General features: G+C 42.2%; 1 protein-coding gene across 1 annotated transcript; it reads left to right on the forward strand.

Annotated features, from left to right (window-relative positions):
* Window positions 1-4,494: 4,494 nt before the first annotated feature.
* ttll6 (tubulin tyrosine ligase-like family, member 6) lies at window positions 4,495-14,189 on the forward strand (the record flags this gene model as incomplete). The annotated part of the gene is made up of 14 exons (XM_080747337.1): window positions 4,495-4,649; window positions 4,847-4,887; window positions 5,075-5,193; window positions 5,438-5,568; window positions 5,711-5,891; window positions 5,983-6,126; window positions 6,324-6,409; window positions 6,809-7,034; window positions 7,214-7,392; window positions 9,808-9,996; window positions 10,866-11,028; window positions 12,693-12,989; window positions 13,599-13,661; window positions 13,977-14,189. 14 exons carry the CDS (start codon window positions 4,495-4,497, stop codon window positions 14,187-14,189), a joined length of 2,187 nt encoding a protein of 728 aa, XP_080603463.1.
* Between the last annotated feature and the right edge of the window lie 461 nt (window positions 14,190-14,650).

The following is a 14,650-nucleotide window of genomic DNA, read 5'->3' on the forward strand; positions in this document are numbered from 1 at the left end:
CCATCATTTTCTCATAGATTGGACTCTATAGAACCAGGATCTGCAAAAAAAATCAATTTTAGCACAAAAATCCTACGGAAGTACACATCGTACCACACTATTCAGTACAATTTTGAGGTAGGCCATTTATACTTGAGTATTTCCAATATTTTTACTTCTACTCCACTACATCTCAAAGGGAAATATTGTAGGCCTACATTTACTCTACTACAATTATTTGAAAACTTCATTAGCAATAGTTACTTTGTAGATTGTGATTATTATTACAAAACATACATTAACCACTTCAGCCCTATATGAAAATAGGACTTTTACTTGTATCAGTAAAGATGCAGATGCTTTTACTCAAGTAAACATTTGAGTACTTTCCCACCACTGAATTCACGACATTGTCCATTCAATATCCCAGAGTTGTCTAGATTGGTGCACACATCCTCCCCTCTTCGTCTAGCTCTTCTTTTCCTAGTTGCGTCCAGAGTGGCCTTGAGATTGGCCTCTTGATTCAAGGCTCCAGTCCAGCACCATCTACATTTCTCACTTCCCCTGTAGGTCTAATTATTTTTATCACTAGCTAGCATGCAATGAATAGCCTATGTCACCTTTCATGGCTTCTCCATTCTCCTGAATTCTGTTTGGATAGTGCTTGCTTCTTATTATTTACCTCACGAGTGCAGGGATAGCCCATACACATGCACTCTGCGTGCCCTTTCTCTGCATTGTAGCCGCTTTGTAGTACTCCTTCACATTGCAGTTCTTTCTTTCTTATTCTGTTCTGAATGCACTGTTCCCTGATTGAGTCCCGTATATTAGGCTATCACCCCAAAGGCCAGACCCCCGAATCACACCTCTTTATTTTGGTCTTTACACGCACCTGCTGCCTGCAACATCCCCAAATGACTTGGCCTCTTCTGACTGACATGTGACATGATACATTATCACTCCCTTATTATTCATTGCTCGTACCTACCGGTGTACTTGTTATGTGGCGCAGCCTGGGCGCAGCAGGTGATTTATGCTCATCCACTGTAATGTAAGAGCACGACATAACTTTACAATGGCTGACTCAACAGCCAATCAGAGCAGAGATATTTCAGTCTATAAGATTGTGATTGGCCGAAGAGGTTGAATGGGGACGATCCAACTAGACGTGAACCTGAGGGATGGCTGGGATGCGTGCGTGTGGTCTTCTTGTTTATACTATAAGTTACAACGTGGGGAGTCTTCTGTTTCAGCCCACAACAATCAACAGACACGCAATGATCAACGTTACTGGCTGGAAGCAAACGGACACAAGCTAACAGAAATCCTCCCGGTAATGTATGGTTGACGATCTTTGTAACGACAAAACGATTTGAACTGCTCTAAATCGCTTTCACTAGGTACAGTGGGAGTTGGCGTTCTGTCACCATAGCAACCAACAGCCATGACAGGGCATGCTTTAGCTGCAAGCTTGTCATTTTTTTTAAACAAATATTTATAAATGCAGTGTTTCAATGTAACAAGACGAATTTCTTTCTCTGTCTTAAATTATATCACCATCGTACAATCGTAATATAATTTAAGACAGAGATAGATTGTCAATGTGTGTGACATTCATGGTGCTGCTAAAACTAAATTGAGCATCCCTGTTAGCTTTATCTGATGGAGCTGCTATGCCAACAAGAAAACAGCTTAGGTAGGGTATCAGTTTGAGCTTTAAAAAAATCCCCTTTTCCTCTATCAACGTTTATTTAGATTTAAACCCAAGCTCTGTGCCTTCAAATAAAGTTCAAATCAACCTACTCAGTTTCAACTTGGCATAGAGGATAACAGCCTGTTCACATGTACGCTCCTGTTGTGGGTTTCAGGCAGCACAGATTTTAGTTTAACAGCTATGGGTGCTGAAAACCACTTCTCTCATTTCAGTGAACAAATATCAGGGATTATCTCTCTTCACTCACTCCCTGCTGAGTTCTGCTGTTCATTTTCACTCCCATCATGTCAAAGGGGATCAGGTGTTGATTGGTCACCTGAGCCACTGCTGGGTCTGCTATGAGAGAGTGTAAGTCAATCTGAACCAGGCCACCCTCAGCGATGATACAAATGTACTCTTTTGTTAAAGACCAGGAGGACAGATATGTGGCTTGTCGGCTGTCCTTCTGCAAAGTACTACGGCAATTGCTACAGCTTCTACAAGCTCTTCAAACTGAGGTTTCTGCTGTGAACCCCACTGGCACGGGAGGAGTTGCAAGGGGCGAGGGTCTGCATCTTCCATATGAAGTCTTAAGAACAAAAGTGAGTACAGCAAGCCATTCTTCTCATGCGATGATAGTGAACAGACACTTCAGCAGAAAAAGAAAACAAGTAGAATTTGAAGTTTACCAGTCCTAGGAGACAGACGGGCATCAAAGTTATTCAGAACCAGGCAATGTTGCATCATCAAAGCATGGAAAAGTACAAATGGGATGAGACGTACTTGCAAATATTAAATGGCCTGTTGTAGAACACAAGAATTCTTAAATAATTTTATACCAATGAAAAATGAACTAATAATTTCTGTTGGGATTTTGGAGGTATCTTTTCTATGACAGCCACATTATATCACTGGTACTGGTACATTTTGACTGTTGCCATCTATCTACCTTCAAATTTACTTTTGCAGGTTCCCAGCCATCATGCAGAAGCACCATTTTATTGAAAACAAATACAATAAGATAATAATAATAACGCAACTCGGTTCAGTTTATTTTGCTAGACAGACAGACAGACAGACATACAGAAAGATAGATAGATATTTAGATACAGTAGATAGAAGTTACAGTGCAGGACAGGAAGGAAGCTTGAACACTTCTTTCCTTGTTAAAAACAAAGTACAATATTAAAAGCTAGTATAATTATAATCTATAATCTACAACAAAACAGAAGCTTGCAAAAAACAAGCACCACATACAGTATAATATAAAACATTACATGAAACAGGCAAAGAACAGAAAAAACTGTGTGTGTGTGTGTGTGTGTGTGTGTGTGTGTGTGTGTGTGTGTGTGTGTGTGTGTGTGTGTGTGTGTGTGTGTGTGTGTGTGTGTGTGTGTGTGTGTGTGTGTGTGTGTGTGTGTGTGTTTGTGGGGGGGGGGGGAGGATGACCACTTTAGTGACACAAACATTATATTATACAATATTATATTATATTCGAAGAATATATATTTTACTGTGGCAGTCATTGGTTGTTATATCCGTGTCAGAAAAAACAAACAGCAGTTGTGGTTGTATAATGAGGAAGGTCCTCAGAGAAATCCTATGACAACCCTTGTAACTCTACCCATAATGAGGTCAACGAGGCATTGCGGGTCTCGCAATGCAAAGCTAAGTTCAGGGCCAGGATTATCCAGATCACTGGATCAGAATACCGTTACCTGGCACCCAAGCCTCCCACAGCCTTACTGGGATGTCCCTCCGTAACATCCCCTCCCCTCCCCCGGCAATCTTCTGCCATCATTATCAGCAATTAGTGGTGGCCTGACCTTCACCCTACAAGACAGAGGATAGGGGGTAGTGGACCTCTGACTCACCAACCAGAGTATTGACAGACAGTCTAAGAAGGCCTGTGATGAATGAGTGATGGCTTTTTGAAGGCATTTAAATGGCATTTAGATAAAATGGCATCAGGCGAAATATCGAAACATTGCAGCTTTGCACCCTTGATTTTTTATTTTGTTGTAATTTTTGAGTGGTGGTCAACCGCTCCTCAGAGTGGCTTTGTCCGTGGCTGGCTATGTGACTTTGTCCGTAGCATGAATACCGCTGGTGGCCACAGTGGCGCTGAGGTCACCACAGCGACACCCCCCCCCCCCCCCCCCCCCCCCCCCCCAAAAAAAAAAAGAGAGCGTGTCACACCTGGTTGATCCAGGATTAATATCAGGTGGCAGTTGTGCTCAGGCTGGTGTACTTCACTACTATCTCACCACTACGTGTTGATCATTTGTGCCCGTCCTGCCACAATAACCCTTGAATGACAAGCACACTGACAGCCATAGCACTCACCTGAAGAGAGAAATGGAAACAGAAACATGATTCCATGTGTGACAACATGTCCTCTGTTCTCTGCGATTGAATTTCAGGACGATGGAAAGCACTCCCATTACAATCGACATTTTACAATTTAGGCATTTAGCAGACACTCTTATGCAGAGTGACTTACAAAGCGCAAGATCAGAGTAAATGGCATGAACCCTATAGTCAATAAATGCCAGGGTAAATGCCTGGACAAGTAAATCACGCAAATTAAAACAATGAAGTGCCTAACTGTCTAACATGCTTTTTAAATAATATACTGTGTGGTCATATGTCTTTCTAAATAAAATAACGTGAAGTAACCAACTTGCCTCTGCATAATACAACTAGCATCTATCACGAGCGCACTCTGCACGCCATGCAGGTCCCTGTCTCCATAATAAGCAATATAAGCATCAAAATCGATTCTTGAGCAACACAAATATTCACAATATTGCATCTCCAGCATGGGTCTTCCTGTGGAGAGCCCTGAAAGAGACCCCGAAGATGATGCGTACAAGTGTGAACAGGAGGGAGAAGGAGAGGGGAGCGGTAGCCAACCGGATACCTGCGCTCACACTCCACCGACCACAAGCAAGAGGAAGAAGAGGAGGAAGAAGAGGTACTTTCACAGGCTGAATGCTACCATTTGTATTGTCAAAATCAACATTGAGGAATTTACTGTTGTAATGCTTGCACTGGAGGTTTTTGTTGTCTCTACCTGCCTCACTCTTCCTCTTCATGTGATGGGAGAGGAGAACAGGATCAGGGAGGGTGCGTAGCACATGTCTGTCCCACTCTCTGTTTCTTCTCTTCCAGATGGTTGTGGATCAACCTCGACAACTGTAAATATGAGAGTGGTAAGTTCAAGTGAAAGAATAATATCTCCTTGCTCTTTGTTTTCACAGAACAATATTGAGTACGATATTGGGTATTTGGGTCATTTCTTTCCCTCTTGGACATTACACACACTATTTTGTTTCTACAGTATTAAACACTTTACACATAGCACAGTAAAACACTCTTCCACATGTTTGTTTCTCCCAGTGCGACGTGCTTCCCGCAGATATGGCCTCAGGGAGTCGTTGGAGGGCGAGGACTGGACTCTGTTCTGGACAGACTGCTCGGTGTCACTGGACCGTGTGAAAGACATGAAGCGCTATCAGGTTCGCTCCTTTACTTGTACACAATACAGATATATTTCATTAACCCACTTTGTACAGTAGGAACTGATGTGACGCAGGTGCATGTCTGTCACACTGAAGCAACAACCTGGTTTATTCAGGTACTACATCTTACATGTACAAATGTCTTATTACCTGTGTCCAAGACCCTCCTATGGTCAGTAGGACAACAGTCCACATCCACCACAAACATGAATGTCCGTCTTTTGCTTTTCTACTGTTTTAGAAAATCAATCACTTTCCGGGTATGAGTGAGATCTGCCGCAAGGATCTGCTGGCTCGAAACATGAACCGTATGCTGAAGCTCTTTCCCAAAGACTACAACATCTTCCCCAGGACATGGTGCCTCCCCGCAGAGTGGGTTTACACTTTTTCTATGCCTTGTTCAGATATCCAGTGACCACAGCAGACATTTTGCCCATATGACTTACAGCACATGGGGTAGGAATGATGTTAGAGCAAAATGGCTGGCGTGTCAATATGGTCAGCAGAACCTCAGCATCACATTGTTCTTTCTTTGCAGTTACAGTGACTTTCAGGCTTACATAAGGGCCAAAAAATGCAAGACATACATCTGTAAGCCAGACTCGGGCTGCCAAGGCAAAGGCATCTTCATCACCAAATCCACCAAAGACATTCGTCCTGGAGAAAACATGATCTGCCAGGTTTACATTCCCCGGGTGAGGGTCTTAAGTAACGCACGCACACACAAGCACACATGCACACACACAAGTTGAGGTTTAACCATGCTCTTCATTCTATACCCTGCAGCCATTAGTGATTGATGGATACAAGTTTGACCTGCGCATTTATGTGTTGGTGACATCATGTGACCCCTTCAGTATATTCATGTACAAGGAGGGTCTTGCTCGTTTCTGCACCACTCACTACAGTGAACCTGCAAGTGGCAATGTGGTAAGAAAGAGTACTGCAAAATACACTCACAATAAAATGCTTGTTGACTGACCAGTATTAAAATGACTAAAATTAAAAACTCTTTTAGTGATGCAAACTGTGATTGCTACAATTATATTTAGCTGCATGATGCACAGTACACAGACTGCACAGTTCATATCTATGGTTCCTTTCTTCTCAACTTGTATCCACTTTAGGAAGACGTGTGCATGCATCTGACAAACTATGCCATCAACAAGCACAGCGAAAACTTTGTCCGTGATGACGACAGCGGCAGCAAGCGGTAGGACCAACGTTAGGCGTTCTGAGATTATTAGAGCTCTAACACAGTGGAACCCCCAGGGGTCCTTGAAGGGCTTCCAAGGGTTCCCCAGCAAAATTGGTTAATATAGCGTCACAATCAGTTTAACCACTTTAACCCCATTTATAGTTTGGCTGTTCAAAAACAGCTAATCTACAAGCAAAAGATAAACAGAAAAAATGATTTGAACAATCTAGGAAAAGCTTTCATACAAATCCTCTCTTCTGGGGGTCCTTGGCACAAAATAATACACGTTTGGGGGTCCTTGACATGACATTTTGAGATCCACTATTCTAACGTACAGGCCCATTTCCTGACACACAAACTCAGCCTTTCTTGTTTATGTTTTTTTTTTTCTTTTTCTTTTCTTCTTCTTCCCAGCAAGCTGTCCTCACTCAAAAAGCAACTGGAGTCCATGCACTACAATACAGAGAGAATGTGGAACGACATCGAGGATGTTATCATCAAGACCCTGATCTCTGCTCACCCCATCCTCAAACACAACTATCAGACCTGCTTCCCCAACCACGCTGCTGGCAGCGCCTGCTTTGAGATCCTGGGCTTTGACGTGCTACTGGACCACAGGCTCAGACCCTGGGTGCTGGAGGTAAAAGAACTTTCCATTCCTTTCAATGGCCCAGTTGTAACCATTAGAAGCCCTGTACTTTGTTGTAAGACAAAGTACTTGATTCTAGGCTTAAACTAATAGTGTGTGTGTGTGTGTGTGTGTGTGATATAATTATTAATGTATACATAATATGAATCTATGTGTGAACGTGCGTTTAGGTGAACCACTCCCCAAGTTTCACCACTGACTCTAAGCTGGACCGGGAGGTGAAGGATGGCCTGCTTTACGACACGCTGGTGCTCATCAACCTGGGCGCCTGCGACCGCCGCAAGATCACAGAGGAGGAGAGACGCAGGGTGAAGGAGAGGTTGCAGCAGAACCGCTCCAGAGAGGCCAGGTAAAGCTTACCTAACAGCATCGCCGTCACAAGGGTGGGGGGGTGGGTCTGAGTTACTAGGGCCCAAGGTGGAGGGGCCTTCATTATTTTATACTTTAGTTATTGAAAAATAGCAGATATACAAGCTGAACTTGTAGATCTGCTATTTTTGAAAAGAAGAAAATGTGTGCAAATCTTTGATTATATGTATTTTTTTAAGCGAACATTTGTAACTCAAATTTTTAGAGCCATTTTTGCCAAATGTTCACCTAGTATGACATGCCCAGAAGAGGGACACTGGGGTTTCAGATGGTAACACTAGTAGTTGATTGGGGGTGGCAGGTGAAATGGAGCCAAATGGAGGCCTTTCACAGAATGTTTAGAATGCCCAATTATCCTCCATGTTGGGAGAAAGAATGGTTTCTATGTGCAATACTAAAGTTGCTAGGTGTTCTGTTGATATACACGTGTAGCAGAGCGACTTACAATAAACAAGGTATCTTGTAAACAAGTCACAGTGGAACAGTAATTGAATGCTTTTCCAGTGTTTTATCTTATCTACTACTTCACAGAAATTGAAGGCATTTTCTTTTTAAAGTAGGTACAGCCATGCTGGAAGCAAGAATACTATACACACATGATTGCAGTATCATAAGGCTAAGATTATTATTAAAGGTTAAATGACATTCTGTTTTTACCAATCATAAAAGTCTTTGCCCTGGTCCTAAAAACATGTTTTAAAATGTTTAAACTTGAAAATCCACTCCATGGAGCCATGGTCTCTCTCTCTGTTTAGGTGTCATGAAAAACGGTCTGTTCACCTGAAATACTCTATAATCACCACCAGGGGAGCCTCTCTCTCCCACTCATTCTAACAAATATTAGTATAGCTTGAGTACAATTTTGAATATTTGTACTTTACTTGAGTATTTCCAATTTTCAATTCTTATACTTCTACTCCACTACATCTCAGAGGCAAATGCACTTTATCTCTCCACTACAATCATTTGGATTTTGATTATTAATACAAATCACTCACTTCAGCCAGCAGTTCTCAAACTGGTACCCAAAGTGGCCACTGGCCACTGGCCACACACGCACGCACGCTCACACACACGACACACACACACACACACACACACACACACACACACACACACACACACACACACACACACACACACACACACACACACACACACACACAGAGGTCCGCCCAGCTCCAACACAATGACCGAGAGATGCATGCTCGCAGACGCGATGCATGTGTTTCGCTGCTTTGCTTTGAGACACACTGTGACACACACACACACACACACACACACACACACACACACACACACACACACACACACACACACACACACACACACTGACACACAGAGGCTGAGCTGAGCCCTGACGAGGCACACACTAAACAGCATCGAGAGTCGCGAGTGTTTTTTTCTTCCCCGGGACCGACGTTACCGGATCTCTGTGGTTACATCTGTACCCCCGCGGAGTTCAATTTAGACCGTACGCGGTAACGTTATAGCTCTGCTTCGCGCTGCAGAAACACTTCACGGTCCTTCTGTAGTTATTATAGTAACATATTTTGTCTAAATGCCTCCGTTTAGAGAACCACCTATTGCTTGTGTTATCATAGCGTTTTACTGTCTGCTCTCCGAGTCGCCGTGCCCGTGTGTGTGGAGGGAGGACAGGGCAGCGTGGAGTTATAGTCGGCTGCTCCACGGTCCACGGAGCTCTGCCCCCGGGAAAAGTGCGCTGTCCTCGGGGACTCGGTGATGAGGAGGGAGGCGCTGTCCACGGACCCAGCCAGGGCTGAAAATACATAGCGATATATAGCGATTTTCATTATTTCACAAAAGCATAAACTGACTACTTGATATGAAGGATATTGATGTAAATAAGATATCCGAATGGGTAAATATATTTTGTATGCCCATATTTACAATTAAAGGATAATATAATGTAAGAGGTCACTTCCTCAAAACTTGGGCTGTGGAGAAATACCTGAGAAATACAGACAGGGACACTGGGAGAGGGGAGAGAGGAGGGGGAGGGGGGGGGGTGAATCGACTGACGACGTATGAGTCCAGTATCCAATGAACTGCGCGTTTGAGACTCATTATGCAGAAACCAGCACAAACACACAGATAGCAGGAAAACCACTGCATGTCAAAAGTTGCGTTTTTTTTTGGTGTAATTGAGGCCAGGAAACATTAAAAAAAAGCATAAAAAACTCAAAATTTATTTTTGGATGTCACCACCCCTTTAAGGTTAGATTAATTATTTTTAAGTTTAGAGTAAGGGCAATGCATAAAGCAAGTATGACACCCATACAATGAATCGCTACTCCCCCTAGTGGTGTAATCCTGGCATGCCATTCATCATTGATTTGATTTGTTTTTCATTTTTTTGTTGATTACCTCCCAGATGCTTGGAGCTGCGCCAGTCCCAGGCAGCCAGCGTGGAACAGATGGAGAGGTACGAGGCCAAACATCTGGGAGGATTCAAGAGGATTTATCCCAGAGAGGGAGGTGAGAAGTACGACAAGTACTTCAAACACAGCAGCTCCCTCTTCCAGGAGACCGCAGCCTCCAAGGCCAGGGAGGAGTGTGCCAGGTACAAGCAGTGGATGTCCCTGCAAATTCATGTGATGAAATATGAATTAGCCATTATCACATAGCCTACCGATGTCGAAAGGAAAACTCTGCCAAAATTACAAAAGTGTTAAAATATGTTGATGCGTAAAGCACTGGACAGTAGCCAAATACATATCAACACGTCAATGTTGGCCTCCATCTCAATATTTAAACTTTTTATTCCTTTTTGTTTGTGAATTAATGTCATACTTTGTGAATTGTCAGACAAGAGTGTCCTACAAAAGCAGCAAGAATGGCAGATTGGCTGTAGATTGGCTATTTTGTTGAATTGAAAATTAAAGTAAATTTAAGTGTGTCTGTGGGTTTTATACATATTCAGTATTAACACGATCTTGTCACTAAATAACTACATTAGATCCAATTAAAACACATGTTATTATTATTATTTTTTTTTCTTTTCCTGAAAAGGAACAGTATTGGACATACAACATTTCCGCCCGACAACAACAATTTACTTAAAGGAGTAGTAGTTCACCCCCCAAAATGCCATGGAGACTTGAGTTCAATAATATTTTTAGTTTTTTGTCGCATTCCTAAGAATGTGATAACAATAAATTTAACCCCATTCGTTCCGGATGGGGACCCGTTTCGAAACGGGTCCCCATCCGGAATCAATGGGGGTAAATTTACTCGAATCAAATTTTTGTCTTTATTATATTATTGAACTCAAGTCTCCATGGCATGAGTAATCAATAGCAAAAAAGTCATTTTGGGGGTTAACTACTCCTTTAAGTAGGCGGCAGGCCTATGTATGTATATAAATCCTAACCTCACACACCAGAGACCGACAGACAGAGAAGCTACAGTTCAACTGGTGTCTGTGTGCAGGCAGCAGCTGCAGGAGCTGCGTCTGAAGCAGGAGAAGGAGAAGGACCAGACGGGGAGTCGGAGGAGAGACCTGCAGGGGGAATCTGCAGGGGAGAGAGTTAAACCACTCAGATCAGCAGCAGGCCAGCCCCACGGCTCCCACTCTGAAAGCCAGCCTTTCATGGTGAGTCTGTCACGTTGGTGTTGTTGGCCCTGCAAAACACCAGCTCCTTGTCTGACAAAACTAGGTGGTATGCAGAACGCAGCCCTTTTTCGTTTTTTTTTTCTTCTTTTTGTAGATAATCCATTTTATATAAGCATATAAGTTAAATTAACACAATTTTCCCAGGGAGTCTGAAGTTTAGAACTTCCATATTTTGACTCAAAAATTAAAGGCTTAACCCAGCCTTTGCACTGATATACTGTATGTAGCATTGTAACTGATTTAAGTCTTTGTAGATGACAACATACAATACTTGAGCTGTTACTGTACATACTGTATAGCTACTGCGGTAATGTGATACTGTCAAACTAATACTAAAACATCTATGATTATGAAAGTGTGTGTGTGTGTGTGTGTGTGTGTGTGTGTGTGTGTGTGTGTGTGTGTGTGTGTGTGTGTGTGTGTGTGTGTGTGTGGTTTGCCTTTTATGTAATAATAAATTATTGTTGAATTAATTAATTAACACTTTGAATGAATTAATTAATTTGGTTATAAATTAAAAAGCACATCAGCACTTCCACAACATAGGCCTACAGCACAGCAGACAAAATATCACAGAGGATAAAAACACAGGCTAACAAAAAGAAGACTTTTATGATAACAAAGGAAGGTATTACTGAATAAACAAAACGAAAATGGTTACATTTGTTTGTAAGTGTAGGCTATTACTTTCCTCAGATTTCCATGTATGCTGACTGTTAATTTTAAGCAAATAAAGTCGAGCTGCCGTCAATGATTTTTGTATTGCAGTGTCAGCGCAAGACCACAAGAGGGAACCAAACATCTTTACCATTACAATCCATAGACCGTGACCAGAATAATGTTCCCATTACATGATTCAGCTGATGTTCCATTGGAACTTGTTTTGGGTTTAATCAGTTTTTGCAAGGAATTCATTTCCAAAGCTCCTTAAATGCACTTTGTAATGTTCATTTTCTGTAGTTAATAACACTATTAATACATTATTAAATACATTATTATTTGTAAAATAAAATAAATATTGAAACGTTTGAAAGCCTACAATGTAATTAGAAATCACTGCATGAAATATCAAACCTTTTTTTACTTTTTGTAAAATGCTTCTCAAGACAGTCATCTTGTATCTCTCAAATTGAAACCCATAACTAATAATTAATTTGTCTTGGTTTTCGATGACAGCAATTTAATAAATGGGGGTTAACCATTGGAGTAAACACGAATTCCGGAGCTACCTATACAGTAATCCAGTAAATCCTGAGTGTTAATTTAAGGTCCATTTTATTTACTTTGATATGTCAGCAGCAGTATGTTGCTGTCGGGAAGAAACCTTGTATTACCATCTTTCAACTTATGATTTTTTCGTAAATGAATGGCTACTTCATCATGAGTGTCTAACAAAAGTAGCAGAAAGTAGCAGATCTACAAGGTTGTAGACCTGCTATTTTCACTTTTATATAAAGAATTATTCTAATAAAAAAAGGAACTTCTTTTTGGACATTATACAAGGTTTCCGCCCTGACAACGATAAGTAAATCTATTAAAGGACTTAAGTGAAGTCTCTCTCCCCTGGTACCTCTTTTGTTTGTCTGCATGTCAATATTTCTCCCTCTCTCTCTCTCTCTCCCTCTCTCTCTCCTTGCATTCAGCTCCCCACGGTGTCCAGCGTGGCAGTGACTCCCGCAGCCGTAGACGACTCGGAGGAGGAACAGAACCTGGAGGAGAGGCGAGAGCAGGCAGAGAAGGAGAGGAATGAGGAGGAGGCGGAGGAGGAGGAGGAGAGGGAGAGGGTGAGCGGGCTGCTGCAGAGGGAGAGGCTGCTCAGAGAGCTGGGGGTGGTGGAGCAGGTCTACCATCTGCTTCAGGGCGGAGGTGGAAGAGAGGGAGGCACGGGCGACACCGAGGCCATCACCTCGTCCCACCATCACAGACCCCAGCGGGCCAAGGTAGGACACACACACAGAGACCTGCTAATGCATTGTTTCTCAAACTTTCCCCTTAACTTTGACAGTATACGAATGTTTACTGTCAGAGTTACGGACTTGTAAGGGTCAATTTAGACCCCCATAAAGGAACTGTAGAAAGTCCCTGAAATTCACTTTTAGAACCACTGCCGCTTCACGTCAGTTGTTTGTTTGAAAGGTTTCATTCCATTTAGAACAAAACAATTCACTGTCCAGTGTTTTTATTATTATTATTAACCCCTTCAGGCCGGGAACACATTTTAGTATAGTACAGTACATGTACAGTATGTAGCAACATATTTGTTTTTGTAATTTTTGAATAATATTTGACTTTTTCAGAAAACTCAGGTCAGGCCTAAATAGTACATTCTCTGAAATATATATTTTTTTTTTTTGCAAGTCAAAGACTAGACTCCAGAAAGAAGAGAACTTCAATAAATGTCCAATCATACCTTTTTCTTGCCAGCGTTAATAATTTTTCATGATTTTTTCGTGCAATCTCTTTGGAATGAGCCATCATAGACACCACACTCAAAGAGACCGTTTACTGATGGAATGCCATCTGTGTGTTTTACTGTGCTGTCATTTCAGTTAGAGTCACTGATAGACTTTTCTCGGAGGCCCAAGCAGCAGCACTGCATTATCCAGCAGCAGGTATCTCACCACAGGCCATGAAGAAAGCTATAGCCTTCTTTAGACCAGTCAGATGCTTAAAAATAAAATAAGAAATATGCATTGCTGTAAAAAAAGGAAAAAAAGATTGAGATTTAGCCCTGTCAGATGCATTTAATCAAACCAATTGTGTTGCCCTATAGAAAGCTCTTTATTTAATGAATTCATCCTCGTTTATTTGTCTTACAATTTGTTTTTGTTTTAGGATCTATATACATTTTCATATGAACACCTCCTTTGACTTAATGCCAGCTTGGTACCCATTTTACCTGGAGTGTCTCAATCTGTGAACTCTAGGTTCCCCCGTGGGCCAAGCCATGCCTGCAGTACATCCACTCCCACATAAGTGTTATAAGACCTTCCTCCAGTGTGAACCAGAGGAACCTGACAGAATGTGCCAGCCTGCAGTGCCTCCCTGACGAGCGTGTGGCTGAGCCCCCCGCAGGCAGGAGAGCGCCACCCCTCAGGAGGATCAACAGCGCCCAGAGAGCGCACCCCTGGCCAGGTTAGCACGCCTCCTCGCTGCACAGAAAGATCCTTCGTTTTTAATGCAACTTTTCCATAAAACAAACCGTCGCTGTCGGGTGAAAATCTCCTGTATGTCCAAAACGGTTCTTTTGTAAGCTCTTGTTAATACTTTTTCCATTGATTGGTTCAATATTTATAAAAACCCATAGACTTAAGCCCTTTGCACACAGGACAGTTGCATTTTTTTCGTTTGCGGCATGAATAAAACGCATTGGATTTGGTGTGCAAGGCTGTGCGGAATCGGCGCTGCGGATCCAAAAAGGAGTCATAAAAGGGGTGATGAGTTTTTTACCGCATGCGACAAGACGCACAAATCGAACTGGGTTCGATCGAGAAAAAAACGCACGGCGGCAGCCACTCGTCGCACGGCTAATTCGGAGCCGGTGTGCATGAGGTCATAGAGAATCATTGTTTTCTTTTCAAAAAAATATATTGTCCGTTTT

This window comes from Nannobrachium achirus (assembly GCF_963921795.1).
Source record: "Nannobrachium achirus genome assembly, chromosome: 18".
Classification (NCBI taxonomy): domain Eukaryota; kingdom Metazoa; phylum Chordata; class Actinopteri; order Myctophiformes; family Myctophidae; genus Nannobrachium; species Nannobrachium achirus.